This window comes from Pygocentrus nattereri, chromosome 20 (genome assembly GCF_015220715.1).
Source record: "Pygocentrus nattereri isolate fPygNat1 chromosome 20, fPygNat1.pri, whole genome shotgun sequence".
NCBI lineage: Eukaryota > Metazoa > Chordata > Actinopteri > Characiformes > Serrasalmidae > Pygocentrus > Pygocentrus nattereri.
The window spans coordinates 32,680,405-32,706,202 of NC_051230.1; the positions used below are offsets into that span (position 1 = coordinate 32,680,405).

The 25,798-nt window shown below is 41.0% G+C and overlaps 2 protein-coding genes across 2 annotated transcripts in view; both read right to left on the reverse strand.

Moving 5' to 3' along the window:
* The window catches only part of LOC108416077 (H-2 class I histocompatibility antigen, Q9 alpha chain-like), a 471,933-nt gene that overhangs the window by 53,494 nt on the left and 392,641 nt on the right, over positions 1-25,798 (reverse strand). The gene's annotated exons all lie outside the window — the stretch shown is intronic.
* LOC119261835 lies at positions 11,020-14,337 on the reverse strand. The gene is made up of 5 exons (XM_037531724.1): positions 14,232-14,337; positions 13,072-13,428; positions 12,397-12,441; positions 11,587-11,715; positions 11,020-11,170 (listed from the first exon to the last, which is right to left on the reverse strand). Exons 1-5 carry the CDS (start codon positions 14,272-14,274, stop codon positions 11,055-11,057), a joined length of 690 nt encoding a protein of 229 aa, XP_037387621.1. The 5' UTR covers positions 14,275-14,337; the 3' UTR covers positions 11,020-11,054.

Sequence of the window (25,798 nt, forward strand, 5' to 3'; positions counted from 1 at the left end):
TATAAATACCTTGACTCTGCACTGGCTTCACTTTTATTGAGAATTGAAACCTCCTCTGGAACCGACCATCGTTCTCCAGATTTGATGGAATTCAACCAAACAGCTTTGGTTAACAGATTTCCGGACATAACATGTTTTACTCTGATTTGAGTTCTAGATGATGCAATGCCAGTGATATTTGCTCAAATATGCCAATAGATATTGATAGTAGATCTAGGACCTAATCTGCATTGAGCCTTTGCCCCCTTTGTATTCCCAGCCCAAACCTCCCACATACCCTACGAATATAATATACTCATATTTCTCTTTGAGCAAAAATCCAAACAAATCCAAATTACTGATCACAGTGTTGAAAGAAATGTATAGTTTAGTATTTATAGCTGAGACTCTATCACTCTATCACATCTTTCTATTGTATTAATATTTTCTCTTTCTGTTATCTTATAGAATTCCCAACATCTTGAAAACAGCTCAAGTTATCCCACTGCGTAAAGGAGGAGAGGTGGCAGATCTAAATGATTATAGTCTGATCTCAAAACTGTCACGTTTAGCTAAAATGTTAGAATGAACAGCCAACTCAAATAATTTCTTATAGAAATTCTGTTCTGTTTAACTTTCAATCTGGCTTTAGACAAAAACACAGCACCAGCTCTGAGACCACACTGGTCTTAAATGGTCTCTACATGGCCTCAGACAGGAAGAAGCTCTGTGCTGTTGTTTTCATTAACTTAACAAAAGCTTTGGACTCTCAACCACAGTCTTCTTTTAGGATAATTACAAATGATTGGCTTTAACAATGATGAACTGCAATGGGCCCAAAATTTCCTCTCAAACAGAAAACAATGATTGGCACTAACAGTACCACAGGGCTCAATTCTGGGTCCAGTTTTTTTAGCATATATATCAATGATCTTGCTGCCTCCACCTCTGCCTGCAACGTGCACTTGTACACAATTTTAGACTAATCTGCCGAATCTGCTCAAGTAGCAGTTGAAAAACCCTGTACAAACTTAGCTTTAGTATTGCTGGTGCTTCCAAGAAAACTAAGTTTATGCTGCTCTCCAGATGTTCTTACAATGATTTCAATACTCTGAATATTACTACCCTGACAGGAGTCACAAAGGGTACATACCTTGGCATCTGACTGGATAAGAAGCTCATCTTTAAATTTCATATTAATAAACTGGTCAATAAGTGCGGTCATCTAACTTATAGACAATATCCAGCCACATGCCATTTTTTTTCTTCCAATTATTTTTGTTATTTTAGTTTTTATTTTATTTTTTTATTTTGTTTTATTCTTATTATTTTTTTTGTTATTTTTGTTATGTTTTGTAATGTTTTTACTTGAGCAGGTTTTGTTTTTCTTTCTTTCTTTCTTTTTTTTAATTTTTTTTATATGATTTTTTCCCCAATTTAGTCGTCTCCAATTCCACCCGCTAGTTAGGACTCCCCCAGTCACATGATGCTACCAACGTTAGGAGGATGAAGACTAACACAGGCTTCCTCCGAGACCTGTGAAACCAACCACGGCATATTTTCGAACTGCCACTCATGCAACATCATGGGACAGCCGAAGGAGGAAAGCGCCGACCGCCAGATCTGTTACATCAGCTAACAGACATCATGTTGAGTGATGGGGGGAGAAGGAGGGGCCACCCTACCCACCCAGAGAGAGTGAGGCCAATTGTGCTCTCTTGGACTCCCGGCTACGGACGACTGTAGCATCACCAGGGATCGGACTCATTCCATTTTAATTGCTTTTTCATGTTGAAAATAATTTATTTATCATTTATTCTTTGTTTCTTTATTTATTAGTTTTTCCTAATAATTCCTTTTTTTAAAGATGAAATAAAGAACAAATAAACTAAATATCTAATAAATATGTGAAAAATGAACCCTTACAAGCTTCATCAGTACTGTGTGCTGCAGCTGATCATCCTTTAGATGAAGTGCTGGAGATGTCTGAAGAAACACAGGCTGAAACATATAAAAATATACATGAGTTTTAACACTGAGAGACGTGTTATAGAAGAGAACTAAACAATACAAACAGTCAGAGAGGCTAAATAACTTGAACTGCAGATGATCGGAACAGCTGCACATACAGTGGGTTGCAAAAGTATTCATACCCCTTGAACTTTTCCATATTTTGTCACATTACAACCACAAACATAAATATATTTCACTGGAATTTAATGTGAAAGACCAACACAAAGTGGTATACAATTGTGAAGTGGAAAGAAAATTATACATGAATCAAAACATTTTTTACAAATAAAAAACTAATAAGTGCGACGTGCAAAAGTATTCAGCCCCCTTTTCCCTGAGTGCAACCAATTGCATTCAGAAGTTGCCTGATGACTGCTAATGACTCAAAAGGGTCCACCTGTGTGTAATCTAATCTCAGTACAAATACAGCTGCTCCGTGACGGCCTCAGATGTTGGTTAAGAGAATATTGGGGAGCAAACAGCATCATGAAGTCCAAAGAACACACCAGACAGGTTAGGAATATGGTTTTGGAGAAGTTTAAAGCAGGCTTAGGTTATAAAAAGATTTCCCAAGCTTTGAACATCTCACGGAGCACTGTTCAATCCATTATCCGGAAATGGAAAGAGTATGGCACCACAGTAAACCTGCCAAGACAAGGCCGTCCACCTAAACTTACAGGCCGAACAAGGAGATCACTGATCAGAGAGGCAGCCAAGAGGCCCATGGTGACTCTGGATGAAATGCAGAGAGCCACAGCTCAGGTGGGGGAAACTGTCCACAGGACAACAATTAGTCGTGCACTACACAAATGTGGTCTTTATGGAAGAGTGGCAAGGAGAAAGCCATTGTTAAAAGAAAACCATAAGAAGTCCCGTTTGCAGTTTGCCAGAAGCCATGTTGAGGACACAGCAAACATGTGGAAGAAGGTGCTTTGGTCAGACGAGACCAAAATAGAACTTTTTGGCCACAATGCAAAACGCTATGCGTGGCGGAGAAATAACACTGCACATCACTCTGAAAACACCATCCCCACTGTCAAATATGGTGGTGGCAGCATCATGCTCTGGGGGTGCTTCTCTTCAGCAGGGACCGGGAAGTTGGTCAAAGTTGATGGGAAGATGGATGGAGCCAAATACAGGGCAATCTTGGAAGAAAACCTGTTGGAGTCAGCAAAAGATTTGAGACTGGGGCGGAGGTTCACCTTCCAGCAGGACAACGACCCTAAACATAAAGCCAGAGCTACAATGGAGTGGTTTAAAAAAAAGAATATTCATGTGTTAGAATGGCCCAGTCAGAGTCCAGACCTAAACCCAATTGAGAATTTGTGGCAAGATCTCAAAACTGCTGTTCACAAACGCTCTCCATCCAATCTGACTGAGCTTGAGCTGTTTTGCAAGGAGGAATGGGCAAGAATTTCAGTCACTAGATGTGCAAAGCTGGTGGAGACATACCCTAAAAGACTTGCAGCTGTAATTGCAGCAAAAGGTGGCTCCACAAAGTATTGACTCAGGGGGGCTGAATACTTTTGCACGTCGCACTTATTAGTTTTTTATTTGTAAAAAATGTTTTGATTCATGTATAATTTTCTTTCCACTTCACAATTGTATACCACTTTGTGTTGGTCTTTCACATTAAATTCCAGTGAAATATATTTATGTTTGTGGTTGTAATGTGACAAAATATGGAAAAGTTCAAGGGGTATGAATACTTTTGCAACCCACTGTAACAGACTATAAAACATATATTATACATACGGTACACAGATGTATGTAACACAAGAAAATTCAGACTTTTACCAAAACACCCTTCAGCTTCTCAGATTATAGAGAGAAACTTTCTGAAATAACACACAGGAATCATTTTACTGGATCAATGTTGTGTTATTGGGAAATCTGTGTAAGAACTTTGTTCTCAGTAACTCAATGTGTCCGTCTCTCTGCACTCACCAGACTTCCTCCTCCAACTCAAAACTCCAACACAAGCAATGACGACAAGCAGGAGACCAGCAAACACAGCACCACCGATGAGTCCAACTGATCCTCCACCTGAAACACCAGAGTTCCATCAGAGTGTTTTTAATCTGTCACATTAAAATAAATGTTGAAGTACAGTTCCTTTACTTCAGAAAGATGTTCTCCTACCTGACAGGACTCTATAATCAGACACCTGCAGCACCATCTCCCTCTCTAATCCACTGTGCTGAACAACACAGGTGTATTTATTCTTTTTCAGCTCCTCAGGTGAGACGGCCAGAACGCTCCTCTTCTGGAAGGTTCCATCCTGGTTGGGTAGCGTCTCTCTGAGCTCCACGTCCTCATGCAGATCCTCTCCATTCTTCTGCCAGGCGATCATCACTGCTTTGGGGAAGAAACCTGTAGCATGACACACCACTGGAGAAGAAGAGTCCTTCTGGAACAGAGACACCTCAGGAGGAACTGGAGAGAGAGAGAGAGAGAGAGAGAGAGAGAGAGAGAGAGACAGAGAGAGAGAGATACAGAGAGAGAGAGATAGAGGGAAAGAGAGAGAGACAGAGAGAGAGAGACAGAGAGCAATAGAGAGAGAGAGAGGGAAAGAGAGAGACAGAGCGAGACAGAGAGAGAGACAAGAGAGAGTGAGGGAGAGAGAGACAGAGAGAGAGAGACACACACAGAGAGAGAGAGAAAGAAAGAGAGAGAGACGGAGAGAGATAGAGAGAAAGAGAGAGAGACAGAGAGAGAGAGAGACAGAGAGTAATAGAGAGAGAGACAAGAGAGAGTGAGGGAGAGAGAGACAGAGAGAGAGAGACACAGAGAGAGAGAGAGAAAGAAAGAGAGAGAGACGGAGAGAGAGGGAGACAGTGAGGGAGAGAGAGAGAGAGAGAGAGTGACGGAAAGAGAGACAGAGAGAAAGAGAAAGAGAGAGAGAGAGAGAGAGAGAGAGAGACAAGAGAGAGAGAGAGAGAGAGAGAGAGAGAGAGAGACAAGAGAGAGTGAGGGAGAGAGAGACAGAGAGAGAGAGAGAGAGAGAGAGAGAGAGAGAGAGAGAGAGAGAGAGACAAGAGAGAGTGAGAGAGAGACAGATAGAGACAATAAGAAGAAAGCATATAAACTATAATAAAATAGTACATTTAAAACCAAAGGGCTTCACAATAAATGGACAGATTTGTCTCACTGTCAGTTTTCCTCTTGCAGCAGTTTCATTAACACAAACATGCGGTAACAGTAACACAGCAGATCCTCACTAAACACAAGCCATTCATCAGTCACTGAAACTGATAAAAATGCCTTTTAATCTTAGATGTGAAAACAATCACTGAGGACGTCTGTCTGATGTCAGTTGTTCCAAAGTCAAAGCCATGTCTGCTTCCACTTTAAGCCAAAACAGAGGAACAGTCAGAGGAAACTGAGAAGCTGATCTTACTGGACTCCGTAATGAGCTGGGAGCTGGTAGAGATGCTAAAACTGGAGTGATGTCAGTGGTGGATCTGGGATTTGTTAAGGTGGGCCTCAAAGGGGACCACAGTTTCTGCTCATAGGCAGATAAATGCCTTCAAATTAATAGAGGTCCATAATGACCTTCTGCTTATCAAATTGAGGTCATTGTGTAAGAAATTTGACAGACGTCTGCTTTGAAACCCCTCCTCAACAATAATTATACATCCAGTTAATTTTACAAACTCTGCCCACCATTTGTGTTTTGGCTGCTGAACGTTTATACTTTTATATTTTATACGTCCTTATAGTTTTCATATTTCATTTTTTTTATACTTCTTTTTATATGTTCAGTGTTTTTTCTTTCAGCTTCAAAAATATCCGAGTCCGTGATTTAACATAGTTAAAGCTTCTGTAAGAAATATAAAAAAAACTTAAGCTTTCAGCTCTTGAAATAGCCTAATATTTTTATACATTAAATGCACAAGATTGAAGATTTATTGGTTTGTTATAAAAAAAAAAATCTATGAAATGGAAATGTTATTTTTGAGTTTTATTTCAAAATAAAAGTGCACCAGAAACAGGCCTTTTAGGATGATTTTTACACTAAAAACATCCCCTCCTGAATATTAATAGCATTTTAACTTATGTAGTTAATTCAGAGCATGTAATTATGGTTTTCTGTTATTTTTATTTATTATTTTTTAAAATATCTGTTTCAGAACTACAGCTACAGTTACAGTAACAGATCAGATCACTGTACCTTTCCTCTCAAGAGTAGATCTGCCATATTCCACATACTTCTGTAACCAATCAATACACTCATTCTCCAGGTAGGCCCTCTGTCTAGCAGCTTCACCCAGACCATCCCACTTCTGTTTGGTAGTCACCGCTTTAGCGTTGGCTGCAGTCCAGGTGAGAGTCTTCAGATCCAGACTGATGTAGTCTTCTCCATCATAGCCGTGCTGCATGTATCGTCTCCTGGTTCCATCATCATCCAGTTCACAGCCAACTATAAACTGCACTATGTGAACTCCTGCAGACACACATATGTTTGTTTCTGTGGATTGTGGGGACATTACATAGAATTTCCTGGAGACTCACCCAAACCTTAACCCTAACTACTACTAGCCTAACCCTAATCCTTACCCTAACTTTAACCTTAACTCTAACCTTAACTTTACCCTAAACTTAAAACTTCAAAACATCAGTGTAAAACTTAATGACTCAATGACCACAAGCTGGTCCCCACAAGGAAGAATGTTCCCCACAATGTGGGGAGTGTATGAACAGGTTGTGGTCCCAACAGTGTGGCATAAACCTGGTAAATGCATACACACAGAATGAGTTCAGCTCAGTTCTCTGTTCATCACTGACTGCACCTTTCAGCACTCTACATCCACTGTATACCACTATACACTGAATTCATCCAGACCTGAGCTCAATCAGCACATGTAGTTCAGCATAGCGCAGTGTTACATTTGAAATGTGCTGCTGCTTATTAAATATGAAAATACTCTTACATCAAACTCTTCAAATTACTGTAACTATTTAAACAAACCCAGCTGTCACTCATCCTCAACAAAACTGCTCACAACTGTAATGCAGTGCTGTAACTGGCTTCTTCAGTAACACTAGTTTTATAGACATTCTTCATCAGCTTCAGTAATAGAAGCATGGATGACATCAAATGCACTACAATGTTACTGTATTATTGAATATTATTTAATAATAAATCTAGAGACTTGTTAAACAACTGAAGCACACAGTGGACTGTCCAGCATAATCCACTGTATATTTGAAAATATGCTGGGCTGCTTGTATATTTAAGTCTGTAAAGATGTTGAGTTGGTGAACCAAGAACAGAAAAGCATAATCTGACTGATTGTCTCTGTTAAAACACCTCCATACATTCAGACGCCGCCTCTGACGCTTAGGCATTACTGTTACTGTAGAGCTGGAGGTCAGGGTTTACAGCCCTGAGTAGGTTCATACTCACCGTAAGTCTGGTTGAAGCGCTTCATTGCTGTAGCCACATTAGCTTTGAAGCTCTCCTGAGTTCCCTGCTGTTTCTCTGTGTCTCTCTGGTCCAGTAATCTGGATCATCAGCATCAACCTTCTTCATCCACTCTGTCTTTGGGATCTTCTTCCTGATGTCACTGTCATAGTACACAAACTGCTCTCCATCCAGCAGACCCACCACAGTGAACTCTGGGAAGTGTATTCCTGGAGTAACTGCAGTGTAGAAGTACTGCAGAGAGTGAGAGGCTGTAAAAATAAATACCTGGTTGAACTGGATGAACAGACTCTCTTTGAAACTCTACACAGTCTTTAGACTGGACTGCAGTTTTTACATGGTTCTGGTTCCATTACTGAGGCTACATGTATGAAATCATCTAACTGAACAATTAGCATGGTATTTCAGCTAACAAGTCTCAATAAAAAAAAACTAGACTCGATCAGCCTAAATGCACACAGATGGTTACAATTTTCAATATGATTCCTGACAATTCCCAAAGTTATCCCAAATAGGAATTATTGCATTGTGTTACATAAACTGTAGCCGTCTCTCCGTCTTCTCAGCAGAAACAGAAAAGAACCAGTTTCTGGGACATTCTAACCACACAGATCATTTTCAGAAACTCACCTGATGTTAGATGGATATAAACAGTGAGGATGATCAGGTTTTTCATCATCACTGTCCAGGAATCCTTTATCAGCAGTGCAGATTTAGTGTGTAGAACTGTTTTCGTTCTGCTTCAGTCTCAATGAATGAATGATGAAGCAATCATATACTTACAGTGAGAACTCCAAGGGCAGGGCCAGCAGGGTTGCCAGATAACTTTACTTTCCCTACTGAGCCACAACTATCATATTGGGGAATGAGGAAATATATGCCACAGGAATTCTCCTTTCTAGCTCCATAATCACACTGCATATTAAAATGTGTTATAAAGAGATTACTTTAAGGTCTCTGTAAAAAGGCAAATCTGCTCCACTTTAATGCAGTCATTGGGTGGAAGCTAGGAAGGCAGCATACACCCTGGACTAGTCATCAGCTCATTGCAAGGCAGACACCCACTTTAATGCAATAATTATATTAATTTAAATGTATCATATAATTTAAATGTAACCTATTTTAATATTTCAAGTTCTCTTTGCGGGGTGGCACCGTGGTGTGGTGGGTAAAGCTGCTGCCTCACAGCAAGGAGGGTCTGGGTTCGATTCCCTGACCGGGTCCTCTCTGTGTCTGTATGGGTTTCCTCCCACAGTCCAAAGACATGCAGTCAGGCCCATTGGACATGCTACACTGCCCCTGGGTGTGAGTGACTGTCTGTGTCTGTCTTGTGATGGACTGGCGACCTGTCCAGGGTGTATCCTGTTTTCTGCTCGATGACCGCTGGGATAGGCTCCAGCACCCCCCCCGCGACCCTGACAGAGAAGCGGCTTGGAGAATGGATGGATGGAAGTTCACTTTGCCTGTAACCGTGGTGTAGGGAAATGTGCTTTTTAAAAATGGTATTGCTGAGAAAGCATTGGTGTTATTTTTTTCCATTTTTTAAACTTTCTGTTACAGTGGTTTCTTATTTTATTTGGTTGTTTTTTTATGATTTAGTTCACAACACACAGTCAACACTGCTGGATCACTACATTGTTGATATGTAAATATTTATGTTAAATAAAAAAGTAACAATCTGGGCGATGATCTGCCAGAGTATACAGCTCTACAGTGAACTGGGCTGAGCCTCAGATCTTTACACACCCAGCCAATGTATCTTCCCATTTTTACCTCTACAGAAAGGAGAAAGAAAATGTGTCTTTGCTTGTAAATTTCCACCAGGTGCATGATGGGAAACAATCTCAAAATCTAGCTGCAGGCTTGCAAATAGGGATCCTGCAAGAACCTCTGTCTTTGCAAAATCACAAAGTTGGCTCTAGTCTGGAGATTTTTGGGTCAGTCAGAGTCGACAGTTGGAGAGGGAATCCAGTAGACTCAGATTTTTGGCCTTTCGACCGCATTTCTGACCGGTCACAGTTTATCATATGTTTGATTTTTTTGACCAGACTATAGTAATCTAGTGTAAACTGGTCAACTATTACTAATCCTAGGATTTTTATGAAATCCTATCCCACTTTCTGAGTGGAATATTCTTGAAATAGTGTGATTGTAAACAATATGTTTCTTGAACTGTCGCTCTGTAATGGTATCGAATGCAGTCCAGGAGCAACGCTGACCACCTCAAAATGGCCATGCCTTTGATGTGCCTGGTGGGACCTTATGCAGTATCTGGTGATTCCTACTTCATTTAGAGCGTGATCCCGAATATTCCAGTCGCCCCAAAAACTCAATGACGTCCATTCTTTTTATAGTATGTTCAGGCGTTGAAAGTCATGTGGTGAACCCAAGCCTTCAAGAAATAAAAAGTTTAGCTTTTTAGCTTCAGATTTTAACAGCACATAACATGTAAGTGATTCTTTACAATGAAATAGCTGAACAGTTTTAGACACATTTAAGAAGTGTTGTAACTGAAGTGTTCCTGTGAAGTTTTTTACAATCGTCTAGCTTTCATAGACAGAAAAAATGCAAATTAAAAAATAAAGAAATAAACCATGAACACAATAAAATATAAATTCAAGTTCTGTCCTTACATCTTCACTCCAGAAAGGCCTCTATTAGTGAACTGAAAGAAGGTTTCCAGTCAACATGGCAACCCTTCAAATCTCCTGTTCTGAGGTGTGTAGACATCAGGCTCCATCCAATCAGATTTAGCCTGTTAAAGATCACTGGTCACTAGGAATAACTGAACGCTCCAGGTTGTTAGGACTAGGTACTAGGAGCTAGATCCACTTCCCGGATCTTTCCATACTTTCTGTAGTGGATCATTGGGCATTAGAGCTGCTGGAAGGACATCAATTAAGCAGAATTTCACAAATGATCATTAAATATGAAATAATTTTTATAATAGGCTGTTTAAAATCATGCGCCTGCTTTACTGACCAAATAGAAATGTTTTTCTCCTCTGCAGTGATTATCATTAAATACTTCAGTCTGTCTGTCAGACCTACAGCACCATCTACTGGACAGCCTATCTACAGGACAGGGGGAACACAGGACAGCCAATCAGAACTGAGCTCATTTACATATATCAGTCTTAAAGAGGCAGTAACACCCAGCCGGTTTAACTTGGAAAGGAGTCAGGTAGAAATAAATTAAGATGTGGATAGTTATGAAATGAAAATGAAAATAATACACAGAAAAGATGTAGGACATGAGCTTCTTCTAATGCTCTCACAACAAGCTCAAAATAAGAAAGATCACATACTGAATTTACGGCTTAATTTGCTGAGATATCACTGTGCCGTGCAGAGGGTTACGAGTCCTATAATCACTAAATTCATGTAAATGAGGATCCCTGGTGTTGTCGTTCCTTTATTTATTCACTCTAACTGTGTGTAGATATAAACATCAGCAGATATGATGACAATGTTTTAAAGAGGGGCTTCTTCACACGCTTCCCCCTATTAAATAGGACTTTACAAAGCAACCACAGTGTTAAAGAATCAGAATTGATTTAAAAATGTTTTATTTTCAAAAATCATGCTTTAAGAGGGCATCGTCCGTAGCAGGACAACATAGAGTGAAACGTCTTTTATTTGTAGTTTATTAGAGGTTCTTCTGGTTTAACGTCAATGCACTGATTATAATGTACTGCAGTCGTGTTCCTCCACTGAAGATGGTGATCCAGCAGTGGGAGCTCCGCAGTTCCTGCCGTAAAAAGGTACAGATAATGATAATAATAATAATAATAATAACTAATAAAGTTATCCACCCCTGCTCTCCTGCTGAGCAGTGTAGTTAATACGGTCGAGGCTGATGGTCTACATGACGGTGCTTCTTCTCCAGCTCTTATTCTGAATGTACTGTATAAACTGGCTCAGCCTAAAGAAGCACTTCATATAGTGACAAGCAGTTATGATTCAGATCACATACCTGCTTTAAATGAAACAAAGCAACATTTTAGATCAACTAAACAATACACACACCTCAAATCAGCTTCAGCCCTGTTCTACTTGTACAGTGTGGGCTGATACACAGCACTATGGAAAATGTGTAGAATTAGACAAATGTGTATTTGCTATAGACGTAAATAGTTTACATCTCAACTTTATTCTTTTCCTCACCGTCTCTCTGGTCTTTACGGTCGGTCTGTCTGGTGAAGATCAGGATGAGAAGAGCACTGAGCAGAACCGCAATCACAGCTCCAAACAGCAGAGTCAGCAGGTGGAACACCTCAGGAGTAGAGCAGGATACTGAAAACACCAGAAAACACATGATCACCTTTAAAATACACAGATATAATGTAAATGGGAATAAAAAAATAATAATAATACCATTTTTGCATAATTAAAAGGTTCAGATGTAAACAGAGTCGTTTGGGTTGGTTTGGTTTGGTTTGGTGTGAAACGTTGTTTCTAGAGAAACTTACAGAGTGAGAGCTGTTCACAGTGGTGGTGATAGGAGCCAGACGTCCCCCTCTAAAAGCTTATTTTGTCATTAGCTATACAAAAAGCTTGAGGCCTCAAAATCTCTGTTTTAAATCCAGTCATGGTGGAGGGAGACATGCAGGGCACTGAGACACAAAACAGTCCCCAAAGAAAACTTATAATTTCAGATTTACCACTACTTTCCATCATATACATTCCATATAAAGTCAGAAGAGTCGTGTAGGTTCTCTGGTGGTTCTGGACGGTAAATAAAATGTCTATATTTGAGTTGTAGTCATGGCGACGCCTGGTTCCTATCACCACCACTGTAAGAACATCTGAGTGTATGAACTCAAAAATCAGTGGAGCTCCCTTTAACAGTGCAGGTCAAACCGTCTCTGCCGCTGTCGTGAGTGCAGTTTAACAATAGACTGTAAACGGGTTCTAAACTAATAATGTACAGGAGCAGCAATGAAAGCCTGCAGGTAAATACAGTAAATAACTGACCTTTTTTGGGTTCGTCTGGATTCCTGGAAGAGATTCTGCTTCTCTCTGGAAAGTAAAAAAAGTCCAGCTCCTTAACAATTCATTACCCATTAATAGGCACTGACTAATGACCACTGCACAGAAACATCCCCTGTAATCAGGACTAGAAGCGCAGTATGAGTGTATCTGTGATGTGTTGATGAGTTTTGACCTGTTTGTTGAGTTTAGTGTTAATTTATTATAACGTTTCAGTTGTGAGTGTGATGCATCATGTGTAGGCCAGTTGTAGAAGCTTCCATACTGGACTTTATAAGACAGTTTACAGTAACAGTGTTTTCTCAACCCCTTAACAAGCCACGGGCCCAGCAGAGCTCCATTAGTTTGCACTGAAGTCCCTGCAGTTACTGAATTTTACAGACACTGCAAAAAACAACTGGCGTTAAAGGAAGACTTTATGAACACATCACATCATTTATACCACATAGTTAGCTTAAAAAACATATAGACATGTTTCTAATTAATAGCATTATTAATTGCATGGTAATAGTTAAGTAATTGTTGAGAACTAGACCTGAAAATAAAGTGTTGCCTTCAACCAGTAATTATTTGACATAATATAATGCAATATTCTTTATTATAGTTTCATAGAAATTGATTGTGTGTGTGAATCTAATTTAATGAAATAGTGTACATTACCTCTGATTTGTAGATGTGTTGTGTTGCTGAAGATCATGTATCTGTCCCTCAGCGTGCTGCAGTAATAGAGTCCTGAGTCAGAGAGATTAACTGCAGTTATAGTGAGAGAGGAGAACGTGGAGTTCACTCCCATCACTGACCTCTTACTCTCAGGGATGAAGAAACAGGGATGAGGGGATAATGTTAATGAATAATATCTGCATGCGATATAAACTGACACTGAATTATTTGTGTGTTTACACCAGAATAAATGAGCTGATTTAGTCAGACTGTGTTTACACCAGAGAGTGACATCATCACCAGGTTCTGCTTCTACAGTTAAACCAGCCTGAGAGCTCAAACTCACTGACAGCACACCTGAAACACACAACACAAGACGGGACAGACCTGATTTATACTGTATAAAATACAGCTGTAATACTTATGTGGTGACACTGAAATGCTAAAAATTGAAAGTTGAACTCCACCAATCTTTCAAACTGTCTGCATATTTAAATGAATACAGTGTAAACAGAGTCGTTCAGGGTGGTTTGGTGTTAAACGTTCAGTACTAGAGAAACTTACAGAGTCAGAACTGCTCACAGTGGTGGTGATAGGAACCAGGCGTCCCCCTCTAAAAGCTCCTCACAGAAAGTTCCTACATGAAACGGTTAAGAATTCACTGCCTGATGACTGAGACGCTGTTTTATGAGAGTTCAGATGATTTTGGTTTAAAATGTGCTTTTTAAAATCCATTCCTGGTGGACGGGGGCACATGCAGGGCATTGTAAGACAAAATAAACTTTTTTTTTCCAGATTTTCCACCTTTTTACCAACATCAACATTCCATATAAACTCACAAGACTCGTGTAGGTTCTCTTGAGGTTCTGGATGGTAAATAAACTGTCTATATGTGTGTTGTAGTCATGGCGACCCCTGGTTCCCATCATCACCACTGTAAAGACACCTGGACCATTTCACACCAAACCCTCTGAATCTGTCTCTGAATTAATGTATAGACATTGTTCGGTGCTTTAATTGATGCTCTTACCTAATGACCACAATTGGTTCAGCATAAGTTACACATATGTAACGTCTGTAAGTCCTCAGTCTCTCAGAGTTTTTACAGTTATAAAATTAAAGTTCAGCTTTTTCATGAATCTGATTGCAGAATCACTCACCGATCCCACACAGCAGCAGAGCCATAGCATCACAGCTCCTCATCGTATCAGCACCACAGAGGAACGGGCACTGCAGATTACGCTGTATTTATACGGAGGGGGCGGAGCTTACTCAATGTCTGATAGTAATACAGACTGCAGTCTTTATAAGATTCATACACAGTTTTCCACGTTTTCCCTTCAAATGAGAAAAATTGAAATGAAAGAAACATTAAATACGCAAAATTCATCAGAAGCAGCTTCGCTTTGAATGTTTTAGCACCGCCACTGAATCTGTTTGTTGTTATTAAAGTAGATGTGGTTGATCTTCTCCTGACAGCAGTCCATCCTGTAAACCAATCACAATCAACAAATTACATTACAGTGGACAGAGATGGACATTCATTACTGCATTAAAAAATAAATGTTACATTCAGAACAGTGGTTTTAACCTGGGGGCCATGGGGGTACTGCTACGGGACCTTATTACAGTGTAGACATTCATACCAAGTATGGGAAAAATAAAATCATGTTTATGTCAAGCTCACTGACTGTTCTGGCAAAGTGCCGCCTGGTTATGTTTATATTATATATTTATATTTTCAGTTCTATGGAATTCAAGCACTGCACCAGTCCCCCTGTGCTGGACCTTGCAGGTTGTGGGCCCACATGGTCCCCCCATGTTGCCTTTTTTTTTTAGATTACATGGACTGCGCGGCCACCAGGTGCTTGCAGAGGAACTACCCCCAGGCCTGGCTCCAGGGGTAGGTCCTGGGCAGGGAACATGATCTCTTGCATCTCTTAGTCATGGAAGATTTTGGATCGAGTTAGTCTGGCTCTTCACTCCAGACCTGTTCGCTTTTGGAGACCCTACCAGGAGAATACTGCTCCAGATGGCTTAGCTCTGAGATCCCAAGACAACAAAACCCTGATCCAGGGGCTACAATGAGAGGAGCCAGTTTACGTGGTTCAAGAGTCTGATCTGGACGCCTCCTATTGGAGGTTTACCAGGCACGGCCTACTGAGTTGAGACCCCAAATATTTTGCAAATATTCACTCATTTTGAATTTGATGCCTGCAACACGTTCCAAAGAAGTTGGGACAGGGGCGTGTTTACCACTGTGTTACATCACCTTTCCTTTTAACAACACTCAATAAGCGTTTGGGAACTGAGGACACTAATTGTTGAAGCTTTGTAGGTGGAATTCTTTCCCATTCTTGCTTGATGTACAACTTCAGTTGCTCAACAGTCCGGAGTCTCCGTTGTCGTATTTTGTGCTTCATAATGCGCCACACATTTTCAATGGGAGACAGGTCTGGACTGCAGGCAAGGCAGTCTAGTACCCACACTCTTTTACTATGAAGCCACGCTGTTGTAACACGTGCAGAATGTGGCTCGGCATCGTCTTGCTGAAATAAGCAGGACGTCCCTGAAAAAGACGTTGCTTGGATGGCAGCAGATGTTGCTCCAAAACCTGTAAGTACCTTTCAGCATTAATGGGGCCTTCACAGATGTGCAAGTTACCCCTGCCATGGGCACTAACACCCCCCCACACCATCAGAGATGCTGGCTTTTGAACTTTGTGCTGATAACAATCCGGACAGTCCTTTTCCTCTTTGGCCTGGAGGACACGACGTCCATGATTTCCAAAAACAATCTGAAATGTGGACTCGTCAGACCACAGGACACTTTTCCACTTTGCGTCAGTCCATCTCAGATGAGCTCGGCCCAGAGAAGCCGGCGGCGTTTCTGGGTGGTGTTGATATGTGGCTTCGCTTTGCATGGCAGAGTTTTAACTTGCACTTGTAGACGGAGCGACGAACTGAGTTCACTGACAGTGGTTTTCCGAAGTGTTCCTGAGCCCATGTGGGAATATCCATTACAGAATGATGTGGGTTTTTAATGCAGTGCCGCCTGAGGGGTCGAAGGTCACGGGCATTCAGTGTTGGTTTTCTGCTTTGCTGCTTACTTGCAGAGATTTCTCCAGATTCTCTGAATCTTTTGATGATATTATGGACTGTAGATGATGAAATCCCTAAATTCCTGCAGTTGCACGTTGAGAAACGTTGTTCTTAAACTGTTGGACTATTTGCTCACGCAGTTGTTCACTAAGTGCTGAACCTCGCCGTCCTTGCTTGTGAACGACTGAGCCTTTCAGGGACGCTCCCTTTATACCCAATCATGACACTCACCTGTTTCCAATTAACCTGTTCACCTGTGGAACGTTCCAAACAGGTGTTTTTTGAGCATTCCTCAACTTTCACAGTCTTTTGTTGCCCCTGTCCCAACTTCTTTGGAAGGTGTTGCAGGCAATAAATTCAAAATGAGTGAATATTTGCAAAAAACAATAAAGTTTATCCGTTTGAACACTAAATAGCTTGTCTTTGTAGTGAATTCAGTTGAGTATAGGTTGAAAAGCATTTGCAAATCATCGTATTCTGTTTTTATTTATGTTTTACACAACGTCCCAACTTCACTGGAATTGGGGTTATATTAGTTTGTAGGTACCACTTTACAATAAGAGCTCAAACTTCCAAAATAGCCAATATTTCTCATTAAGCACAAACTGTTAAAACATTTCCAACAACAAAACATCACGTTGTGTTCATTTTCTGAGCTTAAACTCGTTAGAAGCTGTTTGTGTGGTTTTCATGCAGCACTGCTGGTGAAGAAGCTGGAGGTCAGTTTGTGGTCAGAAAAAACACAAACCATAACACACACACACACACACACACACTCTCTCTCTCTCTCTCTCTCACACACACACACACACACACACACACACACACACACACACACACACACACACACACATACACACTTTGGGTCTGACTTCATGCACTTGATTCTTATGAAGGTGTCACCAATGGTTCTTTGGCTTGATGGTTCAGAAGAACCACTTTCGGCTGCGTGTAGAACCTTTGAGTGGGTGGATAGTGAACATCACTGATCCCAGAGAGAGAATCACTGAACTCTCCACCAGTCAGAGCAGAGAAAAGATCAGAGAACTCAGCAGAGCCTCAGTGCAGTAGTGGTTTCAGCTCAGCGAGCAGGTGGTCACAGCTGAGGGTCAGTTCTGCGGTTGGAAAATGTTCAGAGTGAGACGTGCAGGAACAGATAGACACACACATTCACACCAACACACACCACATTTACACTCTGTGCTCGATTTCACGTGTTGTCTTCATGCACGAGTCACAGAGCTGGTTAATTATGATCATGTAAACTACAGCGTCCACTAATAATCCTCCTAATAACACACACAGTGCATAGTACACACCTGTCAGATGCCCAAAGGAATATAAGTGATGAATATGAACAGAAACATCCAGGAATCTGATTAAATAGTTTTGCTGTCATTAAAAGTCAAACAAAGCAGCAGCAAATCTACCCTGATTTAACATGTTCGCTCATAAACTCTCGTGCTCCTGAGATATTTTCCCCCTATTTAGTTACTTGTTTGTTTGTTTATTTAGATGACTTTTCATTTTCTGGGATGTTCACCAGCATGCAAATATTTTTTAATTAAGGTGACGCAATTTCTGCAAATATAGAGTCGTGTGCGTAAGTTTGCACACCCTTGGTCAAATTCCATCTATTTATTGGTTTTCTAAGTGAAAATAATCCAACACATTAAAAATTCAGAAATATCATTTTCTACAAAAGATGAGGAGCAGGAGAGCTGAAGAAGATAAAGAGCAGTAGCACCGAGGAAGAAGAAGAGAAGTTCTGAGGACAATGAGGAGCAGCAGGGCTGAGGAGGGGATGTTGAAATCATCATGGCTAAATAGTCAAATTGCTGTTTTACTAGAGAAAATTGTGCATGTAAAAATAAAAATGCATATTTTTACAAGCAGTTTTCACTTTTGGGATGCTAGAATGAACAATGATAAATATATAAATAAATAAATATATATATATATATATATATATATATATATATATATATATATATATATATATATATATATATATGAATGTATTCATTTATTTATTTTACTTGTAGTAATTACATTCTACTCGTTCAAATTAAATGCCAGCTTTTCAGCAACTGCATTAGATTAACAAACAAATCAAAAGCTAAGACTGTTTGCCATAGAACAGAATGAGGTCTTGCAACCACCAGGTGGCACGACAGCCTGAGTTTGGCACCCATTATGGGTCCCTTGGCCTTTTTTTTCGTGGACACAAACAGACACTGATGAGCTGATTAACTGAGTATAAAGGTCTGAAACAAAACTCCAGCTTTCAGGATTTGTTAGTTATCAGGGTCGTGTCAACACCATGACTGGCGACTTGTCCAGGGTGTCCCTGCCTTCTGCCCGATGACTGCTGGGATAGGCTCCAGCACCCCCCCCCCCTCCCCCAGCGATCCAGCGGATGGATGGATGGATGGATGGATGGATGGATGGATGGGTGTCAACACCATGACTTTATGACTTTAATACCTACCCAGTAAATTGCTGCTGTCAGAAAAAATCTTACCGTTTTTAACATAATGTGAAAATGCCTTTTACACCGTGTAAATTTTATAATGGATGGACCAAAAGAAACAGCCCAAGATGACCTGGGAGAAGGTCTGCTTCCATTGACTTTCATTAAAAGTTCTTCCTCGTGTAAAGTTACCGTTTTCTTCCGTCAACAGTGAAATCCTGCTTTGTGGAAAATCCCCTCTGGGCTGAGCTGTTTGCCTGCTCAGACAACGTCCTGACCACATATTTTGACTCAGTGTACTGAGTCTCATAGACACGTAGCCTGACAGAAATGTGAAAACACAAAAAGCAGTGATTTTCTTTTAGGTTCCCCAACAAATGAACAAAGCTCACGCAGAACCCTACACAGAGCTAAACCATATACAGCAGCTCTCTTAGTAACAGTTTGCGATTTATATTAGAGGTGTTTACATTCAAATCACACTACATGTACAGTTTCAGTTTCACTGCTTAACGCGTTTCTGAAGAAGACAGGCTGCTTAGAGAGAAATGAAACCTAATGCACCATGAAAATCAGTCGGTGAATGGTTCACATTGTTCTCATTGGGTGAGGCAAGCCTGTTTGACAGCAGCAGATAATGGCTGATAACTCTTTCCCAGTCTGTCCTTCACTAGTCCTTCATCAGTGGTCACAGGACGCTGTTGTCTGGATGTTTCTGCTGTGTCTGATCCACTCAGACCAGCGTAACACACTAACACACCACCTCCATGTCAGTGTTACTGCAGTGCAGAGAATGACCCACCACCCAAATAGTACCTGGTCCTGTGTATTCATAATTGCACAGCATAGAAGGATCATATTGTTGCTCCATCCAACTGAATAGCCTATTAATGAATGGCAATGGACCTTTAATTGGGAGCTGATTCTAAAAGCCTGATTGGGAATGTTCTGGTGTCCATTGTTTTGAGTTGGATTTTCCCTCTAAAGTGCTTCACATGCCATGAATACATTTTCTCTCTTGTCAGATTAGTAGCATAAGATTAGAAATGAGCAGATCAGAGGGACAGTTAAGGTTGAGCAGTTTGGAGATAAAGCCAGAGAGGCCAGGTTGAGATGGTTTGGACATGTGTTGAGGAGGAATAGTGGATATATTGGGCAAAGAATGTTGGAGATGGAGCTGCTGGGCAGAAGGAGAAGAGGTAGACCTCAGAGAAGGTTTATGGATGTAGTGAAGGTGGACATGGAGATGGTTGGTGTGAAAGTAGAGGAGGCAGTGGATAGGGCAAGATGGAGGCAGATGATCCGCTGTAGCAACCCCTAAAGGGAGCAGCCGAAAGAAGAAGAAGAAGAAGTCAGATTAGTAGCATGTTACGCGTGTGCTGTGGAATATGACCTTCTGACTCTCTTTTCAGGGTAGAGTCTTCAGAAAGACACATTATCATGACCTCATTGCACAAGTCAATATCTAAAGTATGCAAAACCACATGTAAATAAGAGGCATTTTGCAAAGGGCCTTGGGCTCATGAAATGAAGCTGGAGCTCTTTGTCTGCAGTCACTAAAGGTGGAATCATTTGGAGAAACAAGGACTCAGCATTTAATAAATAGAACACCTTGCCAACTGTGAAGCATGGGGGTAAGCTTCTTTTTGGGTTGTGAGGCAGTCAGTGGCACAGGAAACACTGCACACCTTGATGAAAGAGTGGACTGTGCTAAGTATGAGCAAATTCTACAAAGGGCCTTCCTTAAACTGTTCCCACAATGTATGTAGATGGATGCACACAATTGTTCAAAATGTCTTGGTGCTGAAGCAATAAGATTTCTCCTCACCGGAACGAAGAGGCCCCTGGAAAACAGCCTCATATCATCATCCCTCCTCAGCTGGCACAATACAAGCAGGTAACATTCTCCTGGCATTCGCCAAACCCAGACTCGTCCATCAGACTGATAGAAAGAGAAGTGTCCATTGGTGGGATGTTTTACACCACTGACGCTTGACATTGTGCTTTTTGAGCTTTGGCTTGTGTGTAGCTGCTCAGTCATGGAAAACCATTTCATGAAGCACCTAATGTGCAGTGCTTGTGCTAGATGCTTCCATTTCACACTTACAGTTGTCAGGGGCAGATCTAGCAGAACGGAAATTTCACAAACTGACTCGTGGTGGAGGTGGCATCCTATGAGAGTGACACATTTAGTCACTGAGCTCTTCAGTACGACCCATTCTGCTGTTAGTGTTTGTCTGTGGAGACTACATGGCTGTGGGCTTAACCTGTTGGCAATAGGTGTGGCTGCAACACCTGAGCTTAATAATTAGGAGGGGTGTCCCAATACTTTTGTCCATGTAATGTATATCATCAATTAATATTAACTAGTACAGCAGTAAAGAAAGTCAAAGTAATATCATTAAATGAAGCGTGAATTGGATTGTTTTAGAAAAATTTACTAAAACAGGTTGTTTTCGCAGCCTGGGTTCAATCTCCTGCTTGGACAAGCACATCACACTACATCATCCAGAGTCATTGGGGGAGATGATACATGCATCTCTACCTCTGTAGCCTGTTTAACACTGTAGGCGGCTTCAGATAAGAGCATCTGCCAAATGCAAATTTCTTACACCGACGTTTGTACCATGGATTCTGTTTGATATTTACTTTATGAAAATATTTTGGCCGTATCTGTAACATCATCTTAGCTGCTGCATGTGAAACCCTGAGAACGCATGAAGGACTTCTTTTCTGAATTAGTGACACAGTGACGATATAAACCACCGGATGGCTCTTACACAAGCTAAACGCAGTTCACACAGTCTGGAGGGTTTAAAACTAATACTGAGAGAAAATGAAACCAAGCTGTAACGTCAACAATCAAACATCATATCAAGAAAAACAGACATTTTTTATCATGTCAATACTTTGCTTTTATTACTTTTTTAACTTATACAGTGAAGGTCAGGTGCTTAAAAGCACCAGGAGCATTAACAGTCCCTTAGTGTGGTTTATAAACATGAATAATCAAATTAGCATTGGAAACTTTACCTCATCGAGCACAGTACAGTAAGTTTACACACCAGGCATGATCACATTAATAACAAATAACAAATCTTACAGAAGGCATCCGACTTATGGCAAAACAGTCTGCATGAAGGGTGTCTACATAACACATCCATAGCCTGTTCATGAATACTTAAACCAAACATTCAGAAAGTTAGACGATATTAATGTCATTTCACTGAGACATTTTCCTTTTTTATTTTCATAAACTATATTGTTTTTGCTAAAATGCTTCATTTCTGTGAAGCCAATTAAGTGCGTTCACGTTTTGCCAATACGTTCAACGTCTTTTTAATAATTTGGTTTATGTGGTTATCGTTTATAGTCAATAGTGTCTAAAGCAGCGCTAAGATTGAGCAAAAGTAGAACAGAAATTACCTTAATTAATAACCATAATTAAAGAACTTGACCACCTCCCTGTTTCTACGCTCACTGTCCACTTTATCAGCTCCACTTACTGTATAGCTGCACTCTGTAGTTCTACAGTTACAGACTGTAGTCCATCTGTTTCTCTGATACTCTGTTACCCTGTTCTTCAGTGGTCAGGACCCCCATGGACCCTCACAGAGCAGGTACTATTTGGGTGGTGGGTCATTCTCAGCACTGCAGGAACACTGACACTGACACTGACAGGAACAAAGACAATGTCTTTGTGGGCAGCATCCTGTGACGTCTAATAGCGGATGACCAACACAAACTGTGCAGCAGCAGATGAGCTGTCGTCTCTGATGTTACATCTACAAGGTGGACTGACAAGGTGGGAGTGTCTAATAGAGTGGACGGTGAGTGGACACAGAGTTTAAAACTCCGACAGCACTGCTGTGTCTGATCCACTCAGACCAGCACAACACACACTAACACACCACCACCACGTCAGTGTTACTGCAGTGCTGAGAATGACCCACCACCCAAATAGCACCTGCTCTGTGAGGGTCCATGGGGGTCCTGACCACTGAAGAACAGGGTAACAGAGTATCAGAGAAACAGATGGACTACAGTCTGTAACTGTAGAACTACAGAGTGCAGCTATACAGTAAGTGGAGCTGGTAAAGTGGACAGTGAGCGTAGAAACGAGGAGGTGGTCATGATGTTATGCTTGATTGGTGTGTATACTGTACATACTCTTTCAAACGTGAAAAATGGCTTACCTATAGCCTTAGACGACTATAAAGTCTCTTGTTGGACCATAAGTCTCCATCAGAGGCTGTAGAACATAACACACCATATTCAAAACGTTCACCATTAACACTCCACTTACGGAAGAAGTTCACTCACCGCCTCTGGGGTTTCTCGACACAGGCTGGAATGCTGAAGGGAAATGTGAGATACACATTCAGCAGTATGAATAGTTCATTGTTTGTGTACTACTCATATATTACTCATCCACTGCAAACGAACTGCTACACATACGAACTGTACATGAAAAGAGACACACAATGCAGCACTAAATACATAATTAATGACACATTCATAATGAATAACAGCCTACTTCAAATAGCTTCTGATTAGTGCTATAGCATGAGTATAATGCAGACATCACTGAGAAAGAACGTATAAATTCCATGGTCATTCTAACCAGCAGGACATCTGTCTTACCTGATCTACTCATCCTCTCCCACACAAACACTTCTCTTCTCCAAAAATAAGGAGCAGAACAGCTACAGCTGCACCAATGATGACACCCACAGATCCTCCACCTGAAGCAAAACTGGTGGAAACCATAATTACTGACATGAGTAATGAGCCAGAGAGAGAGAGAGGGATTAAACATGAAGGAGCAACATCATCATCAGTTTACTTTCTTTAAACGATGCACCAAAACTAAATGCACAAAAAAGTTTCTTTCACTGTAGTAACACTTTTGTTTGTGCACTGCGTTTTCCTTAATTAAATATGCAAATGAGTGTCTCTGAGTGTTGGGTATTCAATGAAGGTAACAGGTGAGCCAGTGTTGGGTTGATGGAAGTTTCTCCACCACGTTCTGGTGAGTAAATGGTTTCATGGTTTTCAGTGATGAGGGTGCAACGGTGAGAGCATAGCAAGCAGTAACACTCAACCTTCTGTCCAACACACCGTACACTTTAATTATCAGTAGACTGACCTTCAGTGTGGTGGAGGCGCTTCATGCTTCACCTCATGTTTGATCTTCATCCACATTCTTCTCAATCCACTCAGGCTTTGGGATCTTCCTCCTTTGATACTCAAAAGGCTCTCCATCCACAAGACCCACTGAAATGACCTCTGGGAAATGTAGTCCTGGTGTGACTGCAGTTTAAAAGGACTGCAGAGAGTGTGAGGCTGTGAAGACAAAAATAAGTGTTGAGATCTTTGTTAAGTCACTTTAATCCAAGTTTATGCTCATTACATATAACATACATGCATCTCGACTGTTCTCAGGCAGGCGTTCACAGGCCTTCCCAATCAAATGGGGACAGAATATTTACTAAGCTGCGTTTTTTAAGATAATGAAATTTGATTCGTTCTCTATGAGGGCTGTACTGAGTGCCAATCAAATTCACTACACTCTCCAGCTCATTCTGAATGTGTGAGGTATAGTCAACCAATCCCAAGCTCTGGCTCATTTTCTCAGACATCTTATCACTGCTTAGAAACAGTTCTTTAGCAGCGTGCTAGTAGTAGTAATAGTTTAAAGCTCCAGCTGTGGTCAAAAGATGTACCTGGGAAAGCTGTAAAAATGAGACTGTGACAAAGTAGAGTGTGTGGTATACCATCCATCTCCAAAGACAAATTTACAAACCGTCAGTTTGTGTTAGTCAAGCAAACCTATGAGGCATCTTAATTTGATGATATTTGACAAATAAACTTGTCAATCACTTTAACTCAATGTAAATACAGACCAACTACTTTAAATGAATGCATGTATAAGCCTGCCAATCACTTTACCACAAAGCACATACAAAAGTGTATATATGACACTCAAGTAAGGTGCTAAGCTAATGTGAATATTCTAGATAGACTATATTGCCAAAAGTTTTCACTCCCCCATCCAAATCGTTGAGTTCAGGCGTTCCAGTCACTTCCATGACCACAGGTGTATAAAGCCGAGGCCCTAGGCCTGCAGACTGCTTCTACAGACATTAGTGAAAGAATGGGTCGCTCTCAGGAGCTCAGTAAACTCCAGCGTGGTGCCGTGATCGGACGCCACCTGTGCAGCAAGTCCAGTCATGAAATTTCCTCACTACTAAACATTCCACAGTCAACTGTCAGTGGGATTATAACAAAGTGGAAGCGACTGGGAACGACAGCAACTCAGCCACGAAGTGGTCGGCCACGTAAAATGACAGAGTTTTTATAGACATCATTTATTAATGGTAAGATGTGATTGTCGCACTTCATTTAAATCCTATAAAGAGCACTTGAATCCTTGAATCCAAGTTATTATGTACCTAAACGAAGCTCCTTGAACATTCAAAAAAACATTTTAAAAAGTCACTTCACTTAAGGCCTGTTTATGACTTGTCATATAGCTCTATGAATTGTAATATGTACTACTTCACAAAGTTCTTGTGAACCCATACATACTGAAACCATACAATTACTTTATGCATGTAGTTATAGCTATCCATCCATCCATCCATCCATCCATCCATCCATTTTCTAAGCCATTTCACCATCAGGGTCAAGGGGGGTGCTGGAGCCTATCCCAGCGGTCATCAGGCAGAAGGCAGGATACACCCTGGACAGGTCGCCAGTCCATCGCAGGGCAGACAGACAGACACAGACAGTCACTCACACCCAGGGGTAATTTAGCATGTCCAATTGGCCTGACTGCATGTCTTTGGACTGTGGGAGGAAACCGGAGAACCCTGGAGGAAACCCACGCAGACACGGGGAGAACATGCAAACTCCACACAGAGAGGACCCTGGTCGCCCGGCTGGGGAATCGAACCCAGGCCCTCCTCGCTGTGAGGGGACTAGTTACAGCTATTTATGAGCAAATATACCAATATACCAGGCTGTGGGGTGGCTGGTGCAGTGTTGGTGGAAGCGTATGGCTGGAGGTGTGTTCAATAAAAGAGCATTGGCTTAAAAGCGATTTGTCTCCTGCATCTTAATTCATGCCAAATACTAACTGAAATAAGAC